The sequence below is a fragment of the Hoplias malabaricus genome, chromosome 7, assembly GCF_029633855.1.
Source record: "Hoplias malabaricus isolate fHopMal1 chromosome 7, fHopMal1.hap1, whole genome shotgun sequence".
Classification (NCBI taxonomy): domain Eukaryota; kingdom Metazoa; phylum Chordata; class Actinopteri; order Characiformes; family Erythrinidae; genus Hoplias; species Hoplias malabaricus.
This window is the reverse complement of record NC_089806.1, coordinates 8,414,714-8,437,022: the sequence shown is the minus strand read 5'-3', so window position 1 is coordinate 8,437,022 and position 22,309 is coordinate 8,414,714. Positions and strand designations below refer to the sequence as shown.

At 39.8% G+C, this 22,309-nt stretch overlaps 1 protein-coding gene across 2 annotated transcripts in view; it reads right to left on the bottom strand.

Annotated features, from left to right (window-relative positions):
* Positions 1 to 22,084, bottom strand: part of LOC136702245 (cytochrome P450 2K1-like) — a 29,081-nt gene extending 6,997 nt beyond the window's left edge. Inside the window, exons 1-9 of one of the 2 annotated variants that reach the window (XM_066677215.1) lie at positions 21,830 to 22,084; positions 18,689 to 18,851; positions 18,279 to 18,428; positions 12,271 to 12,431; positions 11,956 to 12,135; positions 11,445 to 11,586; positions 10,863 to 11,047; positions 9,797 to 9,938; positions 8,451 to 9,100 (exon numbers count right to left, since the gene is read on the bottom strand). In XM_066677215.1, coding sequence (XP_066533312.1) covers positions 8,910 to 9,100; positions 9,797 to 9,938; positions 10,863 to 11,047; positions 11,445 to 11,586; positions 11,956 to 12,135; positions 12,271 to 12,431; positions 18,279 to 18,428; positions 18,689 to 18,851; positions 21,830 to 22,036 — 1,521 coding nt within the window. In that variant the 5' untranslated portion in view covers positions 22,037 to 22,084 and the 3' untranslated portion in view covers positions 8,451 to 8,909. Of the gene's footprint in view, positions 1 to 4,109; positions 4,299 to 8,450; positions 9,101 to 9,796; positions 9,939 to 10,862; positions 11,048 to 11,444; positions 11,587 to 11,955; positions 12,136 to 12,270; positions 12,432 to 18,278; positions 18,429 to 18,688; positions 18,852 to 21,829 lie in introns of those variants that run through there. The other variant, XM_066677216.1, reaches the window with a different exon arrangement.
* Positions 22,085 to 22,309: the final 225 nt, after the last annotated feature.

Genomic DNA, 22,309 nt, shown 5'->3' with positions numbered 1-22,309 from the left:
GCACAAAAGTTATTAAAAAAAAAAAAGCAGTCTTCTGCTCCCCATTACAGGATTATAGTTTGAATTAAAATATTTTAATATCCAGCTGATCCAGTTTACACACTGTATCCAGCTCAGCTTGTTTAAATGAAACTTGCTCAACAGTCAGAAATACAGCCAGTGAGGCTTTATATGCACAGCTTGTGTGATTTCCACATTTTGAAACTGTCGCTTTATGCAGAGCCAGGCTCTGGGATGGTCAATTAAAAGAGAAGAGCTGTTTCAGAATTAACACAACTTCTCTAACTATCCTAAAGAATGCTCTTGTGACTAAATGCCATCAAATCAGAGAACAAACTTCCTATTAATACCATTTATGAAGTGATGTTTAAGTGCAGGTGTTAAACTTTTGACCGTATAGCACAGGTCACTTAAAGGGAACGGCTATGATTTTGGGAAACTGCAGTCCTCACTGGTTTATTTACATTGTGATGGAATTTGTTTATTGAAATGATTCATAATCAATAGAGGTATTTTTAATCAAAAATAACCATGTATGCTTGTGTAACTGGAATTGTTTTATTCTTGAGCTCTCTGTGTAGGTAGCAGACGTGTGTGTGTGTGTGTGTTTCAGATAAACAGAATACTGACACATTCCAATCACCAATTCTCTTTGTCCCTTTGCCACAGAGAGGAGATAACCAAAACTGGCTGAAACCAGTCTTAACAACTGTGTCTTAACCCCCCCAAGAATCAAATGCATTGGAATGTGTAAAGAGTAACAAATGGTAATTTGGCTCGTAGCCATGTTAGGTAAAGAAATGAGAGCTATGGTATGTTAATCAGAGGTAGAGAGCCACAGGTATAAAGATGCTGTTTGTTAAGCGGGTCGGGGAGAGAGGAGAAGGGGCTACGCGTAGCACTCTCTCCAAATAAAGTGTTGTTTTACCTGATGCCGACTCAGATTTCTTATATTTGTCATGATTTTCCACAACGTTCATAAGCTCAGCGTCTTTTAAGGGGGAACATTGAGGAGAAAAATTTTGTTGGTAAACGACTGAAGTTAAACATGTCTAAGTTATTATTAACAGTGTGAATTACCACAGACAGTCGTTTTGTAGCACTTTGGTCTGTTTACTTTTATTCAAAATTTAGAATGAGTTCCTACCTAAACAATGGGAAACAGCAAACTATATGGAGAGAGATTAGTCTCAGAATACTTCACAAATGCATGAATGATAATCCACAAATTAAACACAAATCACATGTTTCACTGTTCACAAATGAATACATCACACTCTGTCTCACAGTCTGCAGTTTGTACAAATACAGTTACATTCATGAACGCGTTTTGGTTTTCATAGATATATAATCATTTTATATGAACATGAATACATTTGTTTACATTTACATAGTATATTTTTGTAAAGCTGAAGTCTCTAATTTAACATTTATTTGTAAATTGTTAATCTGTGAAGTGTTTTCAGTGACGTGCATTTGTTCATTTCCTCTCGCGAGTTTTTGGATTTTGAGACGCTGTTAAATTCGAGACTTCGACTTTACAAAAATATGGAATATGAATTTAAACAAATGCATTTATGATTTATCTATAAAAAACATTTATGAATGTAACTGTATTTGTACAAACTGCAGACCGAGAGACACAGAGTGATGTATTCATTTGTGAACAGTGAAACATATGTGACTTGTTTAATTTGTGTATTAACATTTACGCATTTGTAAAGTATTTTGAGACTAATCTCTCTCCATAAATCATAGGTCAATATTACCAACCTGTAACTGGAGTCAAGCTATCCGCACTTTGGAAACTGACGGTCAAGCCATCCGCGCTTCAAATCTGAATGCACGTATAGGCGCGTCATTACGGTTTTTCATTGCGGAGAACACCACGTCCGCTTTGGGACAGATAGAGAGTCTGAAACCCGCGTTTGAGCAGCGATGTCTCTGTTACTAAATAAATGCACGCAGTGCTAAAATGGACTAAATGGGCTAAAATTAACAAGCCATTAGGAATATATTTCGTTTTAAATCACTTTAAAGAGGCAAAACACGCTTTGATTATTTCATATATTTACGTATTTTTTTTAACTTTTCTATAAACACTTAACTGGCTTTGAATAGTAATCCTGGTGGACATGTAGAAATACAGATTACATTTTACTGTCATTAAACAGAGGGACCTCACTGTATAACATTCTCATGGATTTATACTGAATACCTACCAATATGGATTTCTCAAAAATTACCCATAATGCCTAAACCATTCCACTGTCATTAAACAGAGGGGCCCCTTGGGTATCAGCCGTATGATTTTGGCAAAATTTCACTGTATACTTTTCTCAAACTCATACTGAATACATTCCAATATGGATTTCTCAAAAATTACCCATAATGCCTAAACCATTCCACTGTCATTAAACAGAGGGACCTCTTGGCTATCAGCTGTATGATTTCACTGTGTACTTTTCTCATAAACACATATTACATATGTACTGATATGGATTTCTCTGAATTTACCCATAATGCCTAAACCATTCCACTGACATTAAACAGATGAGCCTCCTGGCTATCAGATGTATGATTTTGGTAGAATTTCACTGTGTACATTTCTCATAAAGTCATATTACATACTTACTGATATGGATTTCTCAAAAATTACCCATAATGCCTAAACCATTGTACTGTTATTAAACAGAGGGACCTCTTGGTTATTACCTGTATGATTTTGGTAGAATTTCACTGTATACTTTTCTCATAAACTCATACTGAATACATTCCAATATGGATTTCTCAAAAATTACCCATAATGCCTAAACCATTGTACTGTTATTAAACAGAGGGACCTCTTGGTTATTACCTGTATGATTTTGGTAGAATTTCACTGTGTACTTTTCTCATAAACACATACTGAATATTACCAATATGGATTTCTCAAAAATTACCCATAATGCCTAAACCATTCCACTGCCATTAAACAGAGGGACCTCTTGGCTATCAGCTGTATGATTTTGGTAGAATTTCACTGTGTACTTTTCTCAAAAACACATATTACATACTTACTGATATGGATTTCTCCAAATTTACCCATAATGCCTAAACCATTCCACTGACATTAAATAGAGGGGCCTCTTGGCTATCAGATGTATGATTTTGGTCGAATTTCACTGTGTACGTTTCTCATAAAGTCATATTACATACTTACTGATATGGATTTCTCAAAAATTACCCATAATGCCTAAACCATTGTACTGTCATTAAACAGAGGGACCTCTTGGCTATCAACTGTATGATTTTGACAGAATTTCACTGTATATGCTTCGCATAGATAAGAAAGATATTTTCTGAAGCCCATGGGAAAGGACCTTGTGCATTTTCATATCATATGGCAAAAGCATTTGAGTTACAGTTGTTTTTCTGTGATGCTTGGAAGGCAGACTGCACAGCTGTTTTTAAACAGAATCTGGAAATACACAGTAATTCAAGTTCTTCATAATTTTGATAATTATTAACGTTCAAGTTGTTAGGATGTTGGAGTTGGGGGGGTTTTATGAGACCCTTTTCTCATTTTTTTATGAGAAAAGTACACAGTGAAATTTTGCCAAAATCATACAGTTAATAGCCAAGAGGTCCCTCTGTTTAATAACAGTGGAATGGTTTAGGCATTATGGGTAATTTTTGAGAAATCCATATCAGTACGTATGTAATATGTGTTTATGAGAAATGTACACAGTGAAATTCTACCAAAATCATACATCTGATAGCCAAGAGGTCCCTCTGTTTAATGACAGTAAAATGTAACCTGTAGGAGCAGGAATAAAGCAGCATCCTCATCTCTTTTCATGATTTTAAACGTTCAGAGAGCTGTTTACCGTTTTTCTGCAGTTAGTACAGAGAAGGGTACCACGTCTGACTAAGCCTCTTTGTTGTTTACTCATTTTCTAACGCTAGGGTTCCGTAAACACGTTAGACCGGTTTCAAGCACACAAGCACTGGAGAGCAGCAAATGCTGAGAAAATATCATCTGAATCATATTTTAATAATCAACCTTGTCTTTAACTGACTGATAAATCCCTCTTACACAAAGTGAGTGCGGTAAATAAGACACTCACCGACAGGAGGCTGAGGTGGGGTCTCTTGAGGTCAAGATGGAGAAGGTTTCCCAGGATTGGCAGTGGTTTTGGTCCAGGAGGCTCCTTCTCTTTTTTCTGGGACCTGGAGCGAGAGGAGGAGAAGTAAAGAACAGACAGAAGCATCAACAAAATACCAAGCAATGCACTTCTGCTGGTAACAGGAAGAAGCTCCTCCACCACAGCCATCGCTAAGTAGTCTGAAGTGAACAAGAAACAGTAACTGAACGTGAGAAACAAGCGTTTGTATTATTGAAGGGACTTGGAGCATTCATAGGAAAGGTCTCTGATTGGTGGGCGTGGTCACGTGGCTTTGCTGAGGGTTCTGGGAATCGGAGTCCTCAAGTGAAGGAGAACAATGCAAAAGCGAGAGAAAGCCGATTCCTCTCGGTGGGAGGCGTGACTTTACAAACTGTTCATACACTGATGTGTGTGTTCACCACAACGAGTTAAATGTGGAGGCCCAGTGCAATATAACTATATATATAAAACACAGATTTCTTAAGTCATGATCATGCATTAAACAATTTGAGATTCCGATCATAAAATGTTATCATGGTTAAAAAGAGTTAATTTAGATATCTGGTGTGGATATAACCTACTTTATCTTATTTTTATTGCATTTACACATGGGGCTTGTTTAGAAACTTTTATGGTGAACCTTTGTATATATTGTTTCCATAAATGATATTATGATTTATTCACTTGTGCGCAAAGGCAAGTGTATATTTATAGTTAGTATCTTAGTCTGCGAAGTGCAAAGTGAGATGGGGCTGTTGTCCTGTGTGCACATGAGTGTGAGCAATGATCGCTCCAGAGCTGCATGTATCAGCCGTATTAGAGCGAGCACCCAGCAGTAGTCATGGTCCCACACACACAACTCCCAGAGAACAGTTCTGTGAATAATGTATAAACAGATGTACAGTCAGCAACATTGAAGACAACACATTCAGTAAACGAGCACAGAGAACATTTTTTGTTCTACATTAGACAACATAACACTGCGCTGCACTAAAATAATTAGGCAGGAACATCTTACTGCTTGGTACAAATATCTACGGCTCTAATGATCACTGGTAGGAATAAAGTGAAGAAGGAGGAAAAAAAAAGTTTTGTTTTTGTGTTTTCTTCTTTTTCTGTTTGGAATAAAAAACTTCCAGCAGCACACAGCGCTTCTGTAGCCAGGATTGACATCCTTGGGCTTCTCCTGCCCAAGACATGGCACAAATTCATAGCGCTAATATAGGGAACTTTGTGAAAGTCAAAAATATTGTGTAGTCTGATCCAGGTTTAAGAGAAAATGCCTCTTCTAGGCCAGCCCTGTAGGAGACCCGTTAATAATAATACATTATATGTATAGTGCTTACACTATAAATCTATAAATATCTATAGTGCTTTACAAGAACAAAAGCTAATGCATAGAAAACATTGATAGAAATACATATCAGAGCAATGGAGATGGTAAAGTGTCCCCCAGATCTCATGGACCCTCAGCCAGCCCCGGGTTTTGTTCTGTTCCAGTTCCTAACACAACTACGTCCGGTGTGATGGAATCTGTTCATTGAAATGATTCATAATCAATAAAGGTATTTTTGTTTATTATTTTTAATCAGCAATGACCATGTAACTGGAATCGTTTTATTCCTCAATTCTCAGTGTGAACAGCAAGCTTATGTGTGTGCGTGTGTTTCAAACAACAGTGTATTGACACTCTCTGTTTAATCAATTCCTTTTGTCTCCAGGCCTCAGAGAGGAGATAACCGAAACTGACTGAAACCAGTTTGAGTAGTGGGACTGAGAACAGAATACATCGGAATGTGTTTGATGTGAAATGGTAAAAGCTATTGTAACCAGGCAGAGGAAAAAGGGTATAAAGCTTGTTGTTAGGGGAGATGAGGGCAAGTAAACTCCAGTGTATTCTGTGTGCCTTACTTCAATAAATTGTTCTTTCACTTGATGCCGACTCAGAGACTCAGTTTTCTTATTTCTGTCATAATTTTCCACCACAAAGGTAAAGAGAGTCAAGTAAGAGACACTTCTGTTGGACGACACTCGCGTTGGGATTACTTCACTCCGCTAACTCTGAACCCCTGCTTTATGGATAAACCCAGGTGTATATTTAGAACACACTGGATGCTGAGGGGGGCGGCAGCAGGTAGTGTCGCAGTCACACAGCTCCAGGGGCCTGGAGGTTGTGGGTTCGATTCCCGCTCCGGGTGACTGTCTGTGAGGAGTTGGTGTGTTCTCCCCGTGTCCGCGTGGGTTTCCTCCGGGTGCTCCGGTTTCCTCCCACAGTCCAAAAACACACGTTGCAGGTGGATTGGCGACTCGAAAGTGTCCGTGAGTGTGTGAGTAATTGTGTGTGTGTCTGTGTTGCCCTGTGAAGGACTGGCGTCCCCTCCAGGGTGTATTCCAGGTAGGAATCCGCCCAATGATTCCAGGTAGGCTCTGGACCCCCCGCGACCCTAAAATTGGATAAGTGGTTACAGATAATGGATGGATGGATGCTGAGGTACTCAGGACTGGAGTGTTCACCCAGGTTTATCTTTGTGTAATGTTATTCACTCATTGTCACTCATTTTCTCTAGGCGGTGTGTCCATTAGCTACCCAGACTCATGCAGGAACACACCATGGACAGGGTGCACTCACCCAGTCACTTACACCATTTCACACAGCCTGTCAACATTTGTTTTGGGCTCTGGGAGGAAACCAGAGCACTTGAAAAAACCCATGCAGAAACCCAGTTGTCCTCTTGTGTCGCATTCAAAGGTTCGAACTGATCTGGTTCTTCACCAGACGCCATTTTATTTATTTATTTTTTACTTTTTATAAGTTATCATTAAAACACTGTGCAGTGTTAGTTGGTAGGTGTAGGATACTATTACATTTTGTTAGATGTAGCTGGTTAGTGGTCAGATAAACGGCCACAGCAACCTTAGTGTTGAGGTGTAGGATTCAAACAGAAATGGCTGCAGATAGAAAGAGAGTGTGGTGGGCCACTAATGCTCTAATGGATTGGCACAGGATATATTACATCCTATCTTGTGTATGATTATAATTAGTCATCATGGGATGGTGCAACAGACATTAGATGTAACAAACTCATATTGATTGTGATCTTACTGGAATTCTGTGAAGCTGCTTTGTGACAACATCAGCTGTAAAAAGCGCTATACAAATAAATTTGATTTGATTAAGAAGACAGAAGATGGTTTTAAAATTAATTAATTAATTAATTAATGTGAAAATGTGAATAATGTTAATCTGATATTTAGAATAGCTAACTTAGTAACTCGTGGACTTTGCCACAGAATCTCTGTCTCACATTTTATATGCTGTAGATTGGCTACATTCACAGAATCTGACCTGAACTCCCTGTTCTTTCTCTCTGATAAGTACTGGAATAGGAGAGATTACAGGCACCAAAGGTCCAAGCTTGTTTCGAAAACATGTACTGCTGCCATCATCACTGCAGCAGCCAGGACCCAAAAACATCACTTTTCCTCACCCTTATCAGCTGACGATGCTGTGTGGAGCTCCTGCTGGCGATGGGGGTCGCTGGCCGTGAGCGAAGCTGCCTTTCCGGGGGTCGACGAGCTTGTCTCTTCTGTTGAGGTGCTCTAGGTGGTGATGGAGCGTGCTTAGGGGACAGTCTGGGGGACTGCAGTGGAGAAGTGGCAGTAGATGACGGTGGAGTAGAAGCTGGGGTAGTTCTTCTTTGCACCTGAGGGCTGGCGGATAGGTAAAGTGACAGCCTTGTCCCAGCCGATACCAGCTTCTCCATGGCTGCTGGGAGGTTCAGGTGGGGTGATGTGGAGGGGGGGGGGATAGAGGACATGGAGGATTCCTCTTGGGGTTTTGGTGTCAATTGGTCATTGCCACTCATGTCCAGTGTCTGCTGCTCCCTCAGGTCATCCTCAGTGGAGGGAGGATGTTCTGGCTCTGACATGGTGTCATCAGCTTGTACAGGAGAGTTCCTGGATGTTGGTGCTGATGTGCCACCACCAAGAGAAGTGGATAGATTACACACTGAGAAAATGAGATTGTCTGGCAGAAGTTTAACACCCCTCTTGTTCGTGTGCAGTCCATCTCTCCTAAAAAGTTCTCTCTTCCCAAAAACAAGTTAAAGTTGTCAATGAAGTTCAGTCCATTTGACCTGCAGCTGTTGGCATAGGATATATTACATGTTATCTTGTTTATATGATTATAATTAGACATCATGGGATGGTGCAACAGACATTAGATGTAACAAGCTCATATTGATTGTGATCAAGAAGACAGAAGACTAGTTTTGAAATAGTTTTATTTCTTTAACACTTGGTCATGTTATAATTCAGTATGAGCCTCTTTTTTCATAGCTTTAATGCCTTCTCTGGTTACAACATGAACAATAGGTAAAAAAAAATGATTATGTCCAAATTTCGACATAATAATTGTTGTTATTATTATAATTATTATATTGATTGCCTACCTCAAATATCATACCCACTATTTATCCTCGAAAGTTGTAAAATAAAGTGTCTGGCCCAAGCGAACAATATGAGAAGCCTCCTAAGTACAGTGTGAATGAAGAAAACGCAATAAACTCAAATGATATGATTATATAATTTGAGAAGCCAGTCAGGAAGTAATAAATTTGTCCTCATATTGAAAAGAGCAGGATCAATCACTGGGTCCAGTTTATACTAGTATCTATTGATGAAAACAAGCAGATTGTTTTAATAAATTTGGTAGCCTCTTCACTCTGGTGCCCTTCTGACATCAGGCTGAATGTGTACATCTCATGCGTTGCGGACAACTGCACACATCTCATGTGGACAGGGGCTAAGTGTGAGGCCCACCGCTGGAGTGAGATCCAGCTGTTCCTCACTCACACCTGGTGGAGGAGTGAAGCTGAAGTGTTGCAGAATGGAGGTGAAGAAGAGGAAGAGCTCCATCTTGGCCAGACTCTCTCCCACACACACCCTGTGGCCTGAAAGCAGAGGGGTGGGGTCTAGTGTTAAAGTAGGACACATTTAGAACCGTTAGCGAATGTGTTTCCACAAAATCATAGTGTTCATTCCAAGATTTACTTTTGTTTAATTAAATGCATTGCTGAGAACTAAATTTATAATGCAGGGGTCTAATTCAGGTGATAACACTGCCTGTGTTTCTGAGCAGCACAGCCCTCAGTGCTGATGTGGCAGATCTGTATTGTCTTTATTCTCCTCTGAGGTACTGAACTGCTCAGTGGTGTTGGGGGAGAGGGGGTTTACTGAAAGGGTGTAATTGGAGAAGGCTAGGGTTGCAAGTAATGATTACTTTTACAAACAATTTATCTGAGTGTGTATCTATCTTAGTTTACTTGAAATACACTGTTGGACCTGACTTGGGAGGCAATTCCTTGGATCACCACCTTATTGCCGTGGAGGGGGTTACAGGCCTGTAAACTGTGAGCGTAAGAGCCATATTGTTGGGGGTCTTAGCCCCAGGGTCTCCCAAGGCAAATTGGTGGTAGGGGATGGGCCAGACAAAGAGGGATCCATGAGACCCCATGAAAAAGTGAAGAACAACAGAGTTCCCCTCGCCCACAGTAGGATCAAATGGATGTACAGCCATTTTAAAAGAACCTGTTCAATCACAGCATGGTTTAAACATTTAGGAGTGGAGAAAAAGAATTAGACAATACCTGCAGAAAAGGGCAAGAAGGATTCACGCTTAACAAACTGCCCCTTATCATCAAGGAAGTGCTCTGGGTTGAAGGTGTTGGGGCTCTTCCATTCATTCTCATCCCTCAATACAGACGTCAACAGAGGAATCACACAAGTTCCCTGTGGAGAACAAACCATAAAGAGCTACCAGTGGAACATTTCAGTTCAGTTCTCTAGTGAAGCAGTTACAGTTGTTTCTAATGGCTAATTGGACTCAGAAAAATCATCCAGAGGATCATCCTGGATTAAAACATGGGTTCCATTTTTATTACCGTTAATTACAATATAATTTTAAATGTAGTAGCGTCCCCTTTGGTGACTCAAAATAGTGTGTCTTTGTTAAATGAAGTTATTCAGGAAGTGGTTCTAACACATGGAGAGTGGAGAATAGTCAGACTTTTTAAATCTGCTTTCATCCTCTGCTACTATAGCATCCTTTGTATGTTTATAGATTATTTTGTGCTCTTTATTGGGTCTGCATTTATATTGTACAGTATTTTTATGATTTGGGATGTTATTAGTAATATTAATTAATAAGGTGTTTACCTGGTAAAATTGCAATTCAATTTAATGTCAGCTAATCATCTGTGTTTAGAGAGAACTTCTGTCATATGAAACTCTTGTTTGGACTAATATTCTAATCCAAGAAAGCTCATATCTGTTGTCAAAAGGAGTAATATTAGGCTGTATTCTTTTGCAGTTTCACCCTTTCAGAAATCATTAAACCTGTGGTTAAACAAAGGTCCTCAGGGTCATGGTTGAAGAAAGGTGTTTATCTGACTGTCTACTCACATCATCTCTGTGAATAGAGGACAGTACAGTGATACCAGACTGTCTTTCATGATCCAAGTATTGTTTCTCTGCATGTTGTGTTCTTTAATATCTACACCCTCTCTGCCACAGAAGTGTGCAAATCTGTTGTGTGATTGACTTTGGAGTTGTTAGTGGTACAGACCTGGATATAATAAACCCAAAAATCAGCCTTTCATACGAGACAAACATAACGAGAGAGAGATTCATAAATCTCCAGAGTTCCTGACTAACCTTCTTGATGAAGTAGCCTTGAAAGTGAACATCACAGGTGGTGGTGTGGGGTAAACTCATTGGTACAATGTTGGCAATTCTCTGGATTTCATGGATCACTGCATTCGTATAAGGCAAGTCCTTCCTGTCCTCCATCCTCGCCTGACGACCTCCAATCACCCGGTCAATCTCCTTCTGAACCTGGTCTGAATTCAAGAAGCATTCAAGACTCTCAGTGCTCACAAACCAAACCTGTTCAGTGACAACAAAGAGGGAGAATGGCAGCTGGGTACAGTTTTATTTCTGCATGACATTCCCTTCCTACATTTGTATGAACTGCGATGCCCCTCACTACAGATGCTGAGCAGCACACACTCCACTGTGTTAAAGAGGACAACAGAGAGAGAGAAAAAGGCCCCCTTTTTTGTGCTCCTCACTCTCATGTTGACTCATGTCCTCTGGGATCACCTGCTTCTAATGTAATTCCTGTGCTGCACACCATTAAAGTGCAATGCAATGCAAAAGCAAATGCAATGGAAAACGTTCTGCCTGCCTCAACATCTTCTCTGTGGTACAGTATGGTTCAGTATTCTTTATTAATACCTTGTACGTGAGGATACTTGGCCATTAGGAGAAATGCCCAACACAGGGTTGCAGCAGTTGTGTCTGTACCAGCAGCAAAGAGATTGGTGACAGTGTAAATGAGGTTATTTTTATGGAACAGGTGGTTTCTGTCTCCTGATTCCTGAGGAAAAAAAGAGAATGTAGCATCAGACAGGGAACCCAGAGATGAAGGGTCTGAACTTTAATGAGCCATGCACGAGGCTCCACACATTACTGGGTGAGTGTGTGAAATTGTCCACAGATGCGAGTGTCTGAGTGACTGGGTGAATATGTAATGCCATGTGATGTGCTGTGTCCACGGAGTGCTTTGGGACCCATCATGACCCTGAACAGGATGAAGTGCTTACAGAGGATGAATGAATGGATGAATGCTCCAGACTCTGGAATGATCTAACCAGTTGAAAAGGCTACATTTGCAATTTGAAATGTGTGCATGCTTTTACTGCTTCACTACTTCAGCATTTCTCCACACAGCTCAAGGAACATATACCTCTTCTTTCTGTTGCCGTACAAAAAAATAATCCACCAAGCCTCTGCAGTCCTGAGGGTTCACGGTCTCCTGGAGTTTGCCCGCAAGTCTAGTTACTTCCTTGACAAATTGCTCACGGTTTATCATGATCCGTTTCCGGTTCTTTACCCAAGAACAAAGCCAGGGAAACATGTTGTACAACTGGAGGCAAACACAAGCACATAAAATCAGTGCTGTTAAAAAAAAAGTAAATAAAAAGAAATAAAATTAAATAAAATAATTTCACATCTCATTACACTCACAATGAGAGTTCTCTGTTTAGATTCAGAAGGTTACCTGTATAGAAGCTGAGCCAACAAGCCTGATGTTCTCCTTGGCCTGGGTAACCATGTCTATGAATACAGGATCAGTGTATTCAAATCTGCTCCCGTACACAATGGCTGAGATGACATTTGAAACAGCATAGCTGACCGGCTCTGAAGTACGAAATGGTTTTCCTGGAAAACAGAAACCAATTATTAACGTTCTGATCATTTAAACAGCTTTTCTAAATGGTTCTTTTCTAATCCTTACACATTGGAAGGAAATGAATTATTGTTAAGATGTACTTAAAATAAAATTACTGAATTAAAACAACACTAAGCAATATTGTCCAAACAATCAAATAAAGGAAGTGTGTGTCCTGTCCGCCACGACAGAGTGGAGTCTCCAATAAACAACAAAATGTGAAGGTGGCAGTTCTGCCAAAAGCCAATGAGATTTCATTTACAAGTTTAAAACTACTCTATACACAAACTAGCTTAAGGGAAATACTAAAGTTAGCTCATATTATAGTAGATACTTATTATAGTAGAAGAAAGAAAAATGTGATTGGGATCTCTAAAGATTTATAACTTCTTAAAGGTTTTAGCCGTAATGAGTTTTGCTCAAAACAACTTTATTACGAGGCTTTCCCTTAAACAAGCAAACCGTAATACTAGTGTTTAAAATCGGAACTATAGTTTATACTCGGTTTCAAAACAGTGGAGAGAGCTGTCTCCCTCCTCCCCAGATGTGAAGCTCGTGCAGTTGCCAGTTTAAGGAAAACTGAACGAACAAGAAACGAGTTTAAGAACCTGAGCCTTAACAGCTAAGAAGAATGTGCCATAATCAACATATTTACACAGAAAAGTGTTCGTCGTTTCACTAAAACATCTATCTATGCAAGAGAAAGGCAAAACAAGTGATTGAGCAACCACCTTTTTCCAGCATATCCAAGCCTTTACTGTCCAAATCCACATTAAATATTTAGACTAGACAAGGCTGTTGTCATATCTGCACCACATAGTGGACGTTCATGTGTATTGATATATTGTGTGTTGATATATTAGGCTTTATCAGAGAGTAAAATTCTCATTGGATAGTTACAGTCATGTGACATAGGCCAAATGGTGTAGCAGCCATGTCAGATTTCTTTTACTAAAACTGTAGGAGGTATACTGTAGTATTGGTAATCCCCTTCCATCCTTTCGTATGCCTGGAAATCATAATTTGTAAGTCAAGATATTTATTTATGTATTGTTAAATTTTAGAAAGGTCTTTTCAATTAGCAAGTTATAATCCTGTCTTTCAAAATATGTTAGCATTTCTAGCCTATTTTGTATGGTTCCAGAGTATATGCTATCTCTGCTATATTGACACACACATTGCTTAAATTGGTAAAGTTATACCATTATTATTTGTGTTTCATTTTCACAAATTGTGGTTGGATGTACAGTAAAACAAGTAAAACATCAAAGACCCGTCACCTTTTAGTTCCTATTCTTTCAATTCCATCTGCGTTAACTGCCTGTCAAGTTGGCAAGCCAAATACTACAGGGACAGAACAGTGAAAAAACGTATCCTTAACTAGTACTCAACACGTGAACTAAAGAGTATTGCAGTCTGCATCACACAGAAGTATCCATTGCTCACCTTTGCATATCAACAAGCATGGAAGAAACTGAGATAAACAAGACGTGAGACAAGATCAGTAGCTTAATGCTCATCCACTAAGTCATTACGCCATAATCGGACAATGGCAAACATGGTTGCTGCAAGAGCTGAGGCTGCAATCATGTACCCGATGAATTGCAAAAGTTGATGACTCGAGATCCCAGAATTATATCCAAATACTCAAATTTTGCTCCTTTTGGGTAGGGACATCTTATAAGTAAACAAAGTGAGAGTCTTAACCATCAACAGAATGCACCGTATGGACAGCACTGCTTAGGCTCAGCAAACAAGCCTGTTGCCGTGAGTACATTTTGTACTAACGTACTCGCAAACAAATGCCCTAGTTCAGGGTTCGGCAACCTTTACCACTCAAAGAGCCATTTGGACCCATTTCACACAGTAAAGAAAACACTGGGAGCCACACAACCCTTTTGAAATTTTAAATGAAATGACACTGCGTAGAACAGGGTTTTTTTTTTTGCCTTTGTGCTCTGTATAAACAAACTATACTGTGTTACATTTATGAAATTACTAAACAACTGCAGAAAAATGAAATAACATTTCTGCATGCAACAGAAATGCAGTCAGCAGTCAAAAAGTTCAAGAAACCGCACACTAGCAGGTGTCGCACATTGGAAGTTGTGATGTGTATTAAGAGCGACAAAAATATTTTAAATATTAAATATTAAAATGTTTTTTAGATGTTACAAGATCACCATAATCTTCATAGAATTACATTTTGAAAATGAACTAACCAAAATAAAATACATTTTAATAAATTCTCAATTATTTTCAAAAGCTGAGCCGCATCAGAGGGATCAAAGAGCCGCAGGTTTCTGACCCCTGCCCTAGTTTGTGTACACCATGTCCCAGATACACACGGCGAAAGAGAAGGTCACTATCATGGGCTGCAGTGACATGAACATTACAACTGCTCCTATTTACAATCAAGGAACAAGCAAACACTAGGTAGCAATGTTTTTTACTGAACTCAGATCGACAACAAAGTTGCTCCATCTGTAGAAGACGGGTGTTCCGATGTTCATAGAGAAGATGGATAAGGATGTATTCATGGATTATTCCAACAGCTGGGCAACTCTGCTTCTCTTCCGCGAACCTCTCCAAAAACTTCCTAACAATAAGGAGTATGCTGTAAAGCACTTGAGGTCTCTATGTAGGTCTCTAGAATTTAAAAAAAAAATGCAAGAGCATTTTGTTGACCAAAACCATGCAGAGCCAGCACCTCCCTTGGAACAGGGGAAGAAGCACGGTACCTATCTTCTTTGGTGTCTATTACCCTGAAAAAAGAGGTCAGATAAGGGTGGTGTTTGATTCCAGTGCTCAGTTCAAAGGTTTTCCTGAAATGCTGCTCTCAGGACACGACCTGAATAACAGCCTAGTGGGAGTACTGTTGTGCTTCAGAAAGGAAGCAGTGGCTATAACTGCTGACATCAAACAGATGTTCCACAGCTTTGTAGTGTGGAAAGACCATAGGAACTTTCTGCGGTTCTTGTGGTTTTAAGATAAGGACGTCACAAAACATGTTAATGACTATAGAATGATGGTCCACATATTGTCAAGCAGCTCAGCGAGGAGCTGAGTATGGGAAGGATGCCAGAGACTTTGTTGAGCATGATTTCTATGTCGATGATGGTTTGAAATTAGTGCCAACTGTGGATGAAGCAGTGGATTTGCTTCAAAGAATCTAAAAGATGCTCACTGGTAAACATTATAATATTTATTATTATATATGTATATTATTATATATATTTATAAAACCATCTACCACTCTACAATTTATAGAAAACCCTAGTTCCCACTCCGTCAGACCCAATGGCTGGAAGTCTTCCACTCTGCCTGGAAGGACAGCCTTATAGAGTATAGAAATGCCCTTACTAAAGCTCGCTCAGCATATCTGACCTCGCTGATCTCCAATAATAAAAATAATCCTAGAGCACTGTTTACTGTGTTTTCCAGAACTACCAGAAAAAATCAGGGAGGTACTGAACAACTAATTCCAGCAACTCCCACCAGTAAAGTCTTTATGGACTTTCTAAATAATAAAATTGAGAATATTAGACAACAAACTGAACTCAAAGTATTACATCTGACCTGGCTGTCATTTGATGTGACTGATTTAAAACATAATGTAATTGTAAAAGAAAGCCTTGAAACCTTTTACCCACTCCCACAATTAGAACTAGAGAAGATTATCACCTCCACAAACTGTACAACTTGCATATGACGCAATTCCCACAAAGTTACTCAGAGAAGTACTACCAGCTATTATCAATGCTCTTTTAACTACAGTAAACTCATCCCTTAGCCTGGGCCATGTACCCAAAGCTTATAAACTAGCAGTTATTAAATCTATGATCAAGAAACCAAACCTTGAAGCTAGTACACTGTTTAATTACAGGCCTATTTCTAATTTGCCATTTCGATCCAAGATCTTAGAAAAAGCCGTGGCCCAACAACTCAGTTCATATCTATATAAGAATCATTTATATGAAAAATTCCAATCTGGATTCAGGCCACATCATAGTACAGAGACAGCTCTAAGATAACAAATGATCTTCTTCTTGCCTCTGATCAAGGCCACGTATCCCTGTTGGTGCTTCTCGACCTCAGCACAACCTTCAATACAATAGACCACAATATTCTCATAGAAAGGTTAGAAATCATGGTTGGAATCACAGGGACAGCCCTATCGTGGTTCAAATCGTACTTAACGGAACATTATCATTTCGTAAAAGTAAATGATTTATCTTCAAACTATTCTACAGTAAGATTTGGAATTCCACAAGGCTCTACAGTATTTTAGGACCATTATTACGTACATTATACATGTTACCACTAGGCACAGTTATAAGAAACCATGACATTAACTTCCATTGTTACGCAGGAGACACGAAATTGTATATTTCAGACAAGCCCTTTGACAAACACAGATTAAAGAAAATAGAGGACTGTGTAAAAGACGTGAAAGGCTGGATGTTGTGTAACTTCCTCCTTTTAAACCGTAACAAAACAGAAGTCCTGTTTTTGGGTCCAAAGTGTCAAGAAATAAATGATCAGATTTAATTTTAAATTTCGCTCACTTTCCAGTTAAACCTGGTTCAGCAGCAAAAAATCTTGGTGTCATAATTGACCCGGATTTATCATTTGATCAACACATAGGCAGTTATCACTAGGACAGCTTTTTTACATCTTCACAACATCGCTAAGATTAGAAATGCCTTATCCCTTCAGGAGCAGACACATTAGTACATGCCTTTATTACTTCAAGGCTTGACTACTGTAACGCACTACTGTCAGGATGCACCAGCAGCAATTTAAGAAAACTTCAACTAGTTCAAAATGCTGCAGCCAGGGTCCTCACTAAAACTAGAAAAATTGAACATATCAGCCCAGTTCTATCATCACTTCATTGGCTGTCTGTTAAATTCCATATCAATTACAAAATTCTGTTACTAACATTTAAAGCTCTACATGGGCTCACTCCTGAATACCTTCAAGATACTATTTCCTATTATGAGCCTCCACGTTTACTCAGATCACAGAATACTGGATTTTTAAATGTTCACAGAATTCTGAAGGCCTCAGCTGGGGGAAGAGCCTTTTCTTATAAAGCCCCCAACTCTGGAATGATCTTCCAGAAAATGTTCGGGACTCAGACACAGTCGCAATCTTCAAATCTAGGCTAAAAACTCATTTGTTTAGTTTATCTTTTGGTAATTAATGCTCCCCCATAGATAAAGGTGGCAGATCCAGGGGGTCCATGGACACAGGGAATTAAAGTAAACTGAGACAAGTGCCTTGGAGTTGCCCGTAAACTGAAGTTTTCACAGACTCCTGACTATTATTACCAGTAGATTGACCAGAGGACAGGTCCATCCTTGTGAGCCTTGGTTCCTCTCAAGGTTTCTTCCTCATCTCTGAGGGAGTTTTCCTTGCCACGGTCGCCCCTGGTTTCCCTCACCTGGGGATTTTTACATTCTTAACATTTGTACATTTCATGTCAAAACTTTTTCTTTACCATAGTTCTGTGAAACTGCTTTGTGACAACATCAGTTGTAAAAAGCGCTATACAAATAAATTTGATTTGATTTGACTTAATAATACCATTATTATTTGTGTTTCGGTTGAATGTACAAGTAAAACATCAATGACTAGTCACCTTTGGTTCCTACTTCTTTTAGTTCCATCTGTGTTAGCTGTCTGTCAAGTTGGTAAGCCAAGTACAACAGGGACAGAACACCTGTATTATATTATTTAGACCTGATTTTAGACTTATCTTTGACATTTACTTAATGGGATTGTATATTCCTGTGCTGACAATATCTATACGTTCGGTGACATAATGTTACCTTTAAACTGCTCAAACACTTCTCTCAAGTAACATGTCTCCTCTATGATTTTCTCCTCGCTCCCTTTCTTGCCCATCCCAAGGTCTCGAAGAGTGGAGAGAGTGAAGCGTCTCATAGTTTTCCAGTTCTTCCCATTGGAAAACAAAATTCCTGCAGTTGATCAGAAAATGGAAAACTGTCTCATATTTCTGTATTGTTCCTTGTAGCTCACTGATTAAAACACATCAATTAAAGCAGATTTATTTATTCCTTTTATGTAATATATCTACTTATGTCTGTAGATCCAGAATAAAACATTATGCTTGAATAAAAATGTGTAAAATAATGGAAATATCCAATGCTTCAGTGAATACATCATGAGAATTAGAAATCCCACACAAATAAAATCACTGACAAATTGACTGCCTTACCGTATCCTTGGTTGTATTCAGTAAATAAAGGGTTAAGGTCTCTGTTTTCAAATTCCTCTGCACGGTTCACCAGGGCCTGCTTGATGGTTTCATATCCTGACAAGACAACCACTTTCCTTGGACCAAGATGCACAGTGAATACAGAGCCATATTGTTTTGACATCTGCAGACAGAAACAGAACTACAGTCACTTAGGAAGATTTTTTATTTTCTTTTAACAATGTTCAGACGTGTAGTTCGGTGTCTTTGGTCTGAAACAAACAAGAAAATGATAAAGCGCACAACAATGAACATGTAGCCGCTGCGCATATCTCCAGCAGGGAAACACATTGGCGTGAGATCCAAGATGTTGCAACACTCCACACTGTAAAAATATCTGAATTTTACGGTGGAAAACTGTAAAACCATGACAGTTCATGACTGTAAACTCTAAAAAGGTTGAAAACATCTTCTGTAACAGTGAAATACCATTAATACTTTTTAAAGTTAAACACAGTCCATTAGGGATGGTACAAGTGTCCAAGTACTGGGAGGAGCTGAGACTCATTAGGGAGCTCCCAGCATGCCTTGCTTCTCCATATTTTCTGTGAGTTTCTTTGTTTTTTCTGTCTTTGAGACTTTTGGATTTTGGGTTACATTGGGGTGATTATTGTGTGTGTGTGTGTGTGTGTGTTTCTGTGCATGTTGTGACGAGATGTGTGTTGGTCAGGAAAGTTCACCATCAGCCTGTGTTTGAGTGCTGGACCCAGATATCACACATTACTTTGGTCCCTTTCGGCTGTATTTCTTTTTAAGGGCTGATTATAGGATGTGGTTTGGCTCTGTCTCTAAATACGGCTATATCTCAGTGTTCATTCTCTCATTTGTCACACATATTACATGTTAATTTTACGGCAAAACCATGATTCTTTGTTATTTTTATTTAAATACTATGGCTTTTTTTACAGTGGATAAATGTTATTTTAACAGAAAAGTACTGTAAACAAAACAGTGTAAAATTTATGATTGCTGAAAACATGACTGTATATTTTACGGTGACATTCTGGCAACCACAGCTACCAGATTTTTGTTTTACAGTGCAGACATTATGACTCTGTGTGTGGATGGGCATTTGGTGGCAAGTGGCCACAAACCATTTGGATAGCCGTTGCTTGGAGAGTCCATCCATCCATTATCTGTAACCGCTTATCCAATTTAGGGTCGCGGGGGGTCCAGAGCCTACCTGGAATCATCGGGCGCAAGGCGGGAATACTCCCTGGAGGGGACGCCAGTCCTTCACAGGGCAACACAGACACACATACATTCACTCACACAGTCACACCTACGGACACTTTCAAGTCGCCAATCCACCGCAACGTGTGTTTTTGGACTGTGGGAGGAAACCGGAGCACCCGGAGGAAACCCACGCGGACACGGGGAGAACACACCAACTCCTCACAGACAGCCACCCGGAGCGGGAATCGAACCCACAACCTCCAGGCCCCTGGAGCTGTGTGACTGTGACACTACCTGCTGCGCCACCGTGCCGCCTGCTTGGAGAGTGCTGACCCTAATTTGGCAGGAGTGAAGCAAACAATGAATTGATTATTTTTCTGAATGCTGGCTGTATTTGACACAAAAACCCTTAGGGCTCAAACAAGGCATAGTAAAGAGCCCTGGCATCAGAGTCATCTTCATATTCAGGGAGGACAATTGTCTGGTTCAGAAAAGGTGGTATCCTTGTGTCCAGAACCAATGGAAGGTGCCAATGTGGAGACCGAAGAGCGAAAGTCCATCAGATGTAACCAGGTGGCACTCTACCGCTGCCACATACACCTTAAGCATTGAGGGATATATCCCCTCATCTAATAAAGACTGAGCAGGACAGAACAGCCTGTAGCATACGGGAATGCGGATCAAGGACCTGGCTTTCATACAGGACACGTGTAAACGGGACTTTTTGGACAGCACGGTGGCACAGCAGGTAGTGTCACAGTCACACAACTTCAGGGACATGGAGGATGCGGGTTCAAGTCCTGACTTAAAAGTGTCTGTGTGTGAGTGTGTGTGTTGCCCTGTGATGGACTGGCGCCCACTCCAGGTTGTATTCCTGCCCTGCACCCAATGATTCCAGGTAGACTCCAGACCCACCGGGACCCTGAACTGGATAAGAGGCTACGGTCAATTAATGAATGAACTTTACATTTTGATCTATCAAAACACAGGGCACTTTCCCCTTTGCCTCAGTCCATCTTGGCCCCAGAGAACATGGTGTCTGGATCTTTTTATATATGTTTTCTTCTTTGCAATAACTTGCATTTGTGGATGGAGTGATGACCTTTATTCACAGACAGTTGTCTTGGAAAGTGCCAATGCAGTGATAATCTAGTTTTATAATCTATGAAACCCACTATATCTTGCTCAGCTTCTTTACCTGAATGTTGTTCAATAGTCAAAACTACAGCCAGTGAGGCTTTGTATGTGTGAGAGCTATAATAAATAATTGTTAGAACTGCAGAGGCTCTGTAAATGGCTGGTTAAGACTGCTGTATGCGATGCATATGTATGAGAACATGAAATAGAGGAGCGGATGGCGCTAAGAAAGACAGCAGGAGACAAGCATCAGTGTTCGTCTGTCTAGCTCGCAGTTAACTATTAACAATATAACAGTGTATTCTACATTAGAGTGAACTTTATGTCAAGTTTCCTTCACTTCTAATCCTCTATAAACATGCTACCCATCACCAGGTGAACTAAACCACTGGGAAGGACAAAGAATGCACATAAACATTTGACTTTTACATATGCAAAGCTTGAATAATTTCCATAAAAAAGCATGAAACTGTCACCATGTTTAATGCCAAGCTCTGGCAAGGGGTGTAAAATAATGGGATGAGATGGAGAGTTGTTCCTGATCAAGAATTAAAAATCCTGTGTCTGTACCTGACTATGTTAATGGTCTTGTGGCTGAATGCAGAAAAATCCTCACAGGAATGGCTCATATTTTAGTAAAAAGCCTTCCCAGAATATTAGAAGACTTCCTATTAATACCATTTCAAAGAGGACGAGGTCAGTAAACCTTTTGTAGGTCAATGGCTACAACACTTAACTGACCGATAAATCCCTCTTACACAAAGTGAGTGCGGTAAATAAGACACTCACCGACAGGAGGCTGAGGTGGGGTCTCTTGAGGTCAAGATGGAGAAGGTTTCCCAGGATTGGCAGTGGCTTTGGTCCAGGAGGCTCCTTCTCTTTTTTCTGGGACCTGGAGCGAGAGGAGAAGAAGTAAAGAACAGACAGAAGCATCAACAAAATACCAAGCAATGCACTTCTGCTGGTAACAGGAAGAAGCTCCTCCACCACAGCCATCGCTAAGTAGTTTGAAGTGTTGTTCACACAGTGAGGATATGAGCTGACATCTCATGCAGCAAGTGGCATATTAGTAACTAAAATGTCCTTTGAACCATTTTCAAGAGGTCAGGGAGGGGTAGGGGGCTATGATCAATACTAGAACAACAGGAAAAAAACTTGTGCCAAATGCAATGTGACTTTTTTAGTTATAGCAGAAAGTGCCATTAAAATATTTCATCTTTGGGGTCAATACAATAATTTGTAACTGAAACTAATTTTTTTTTTCCAATA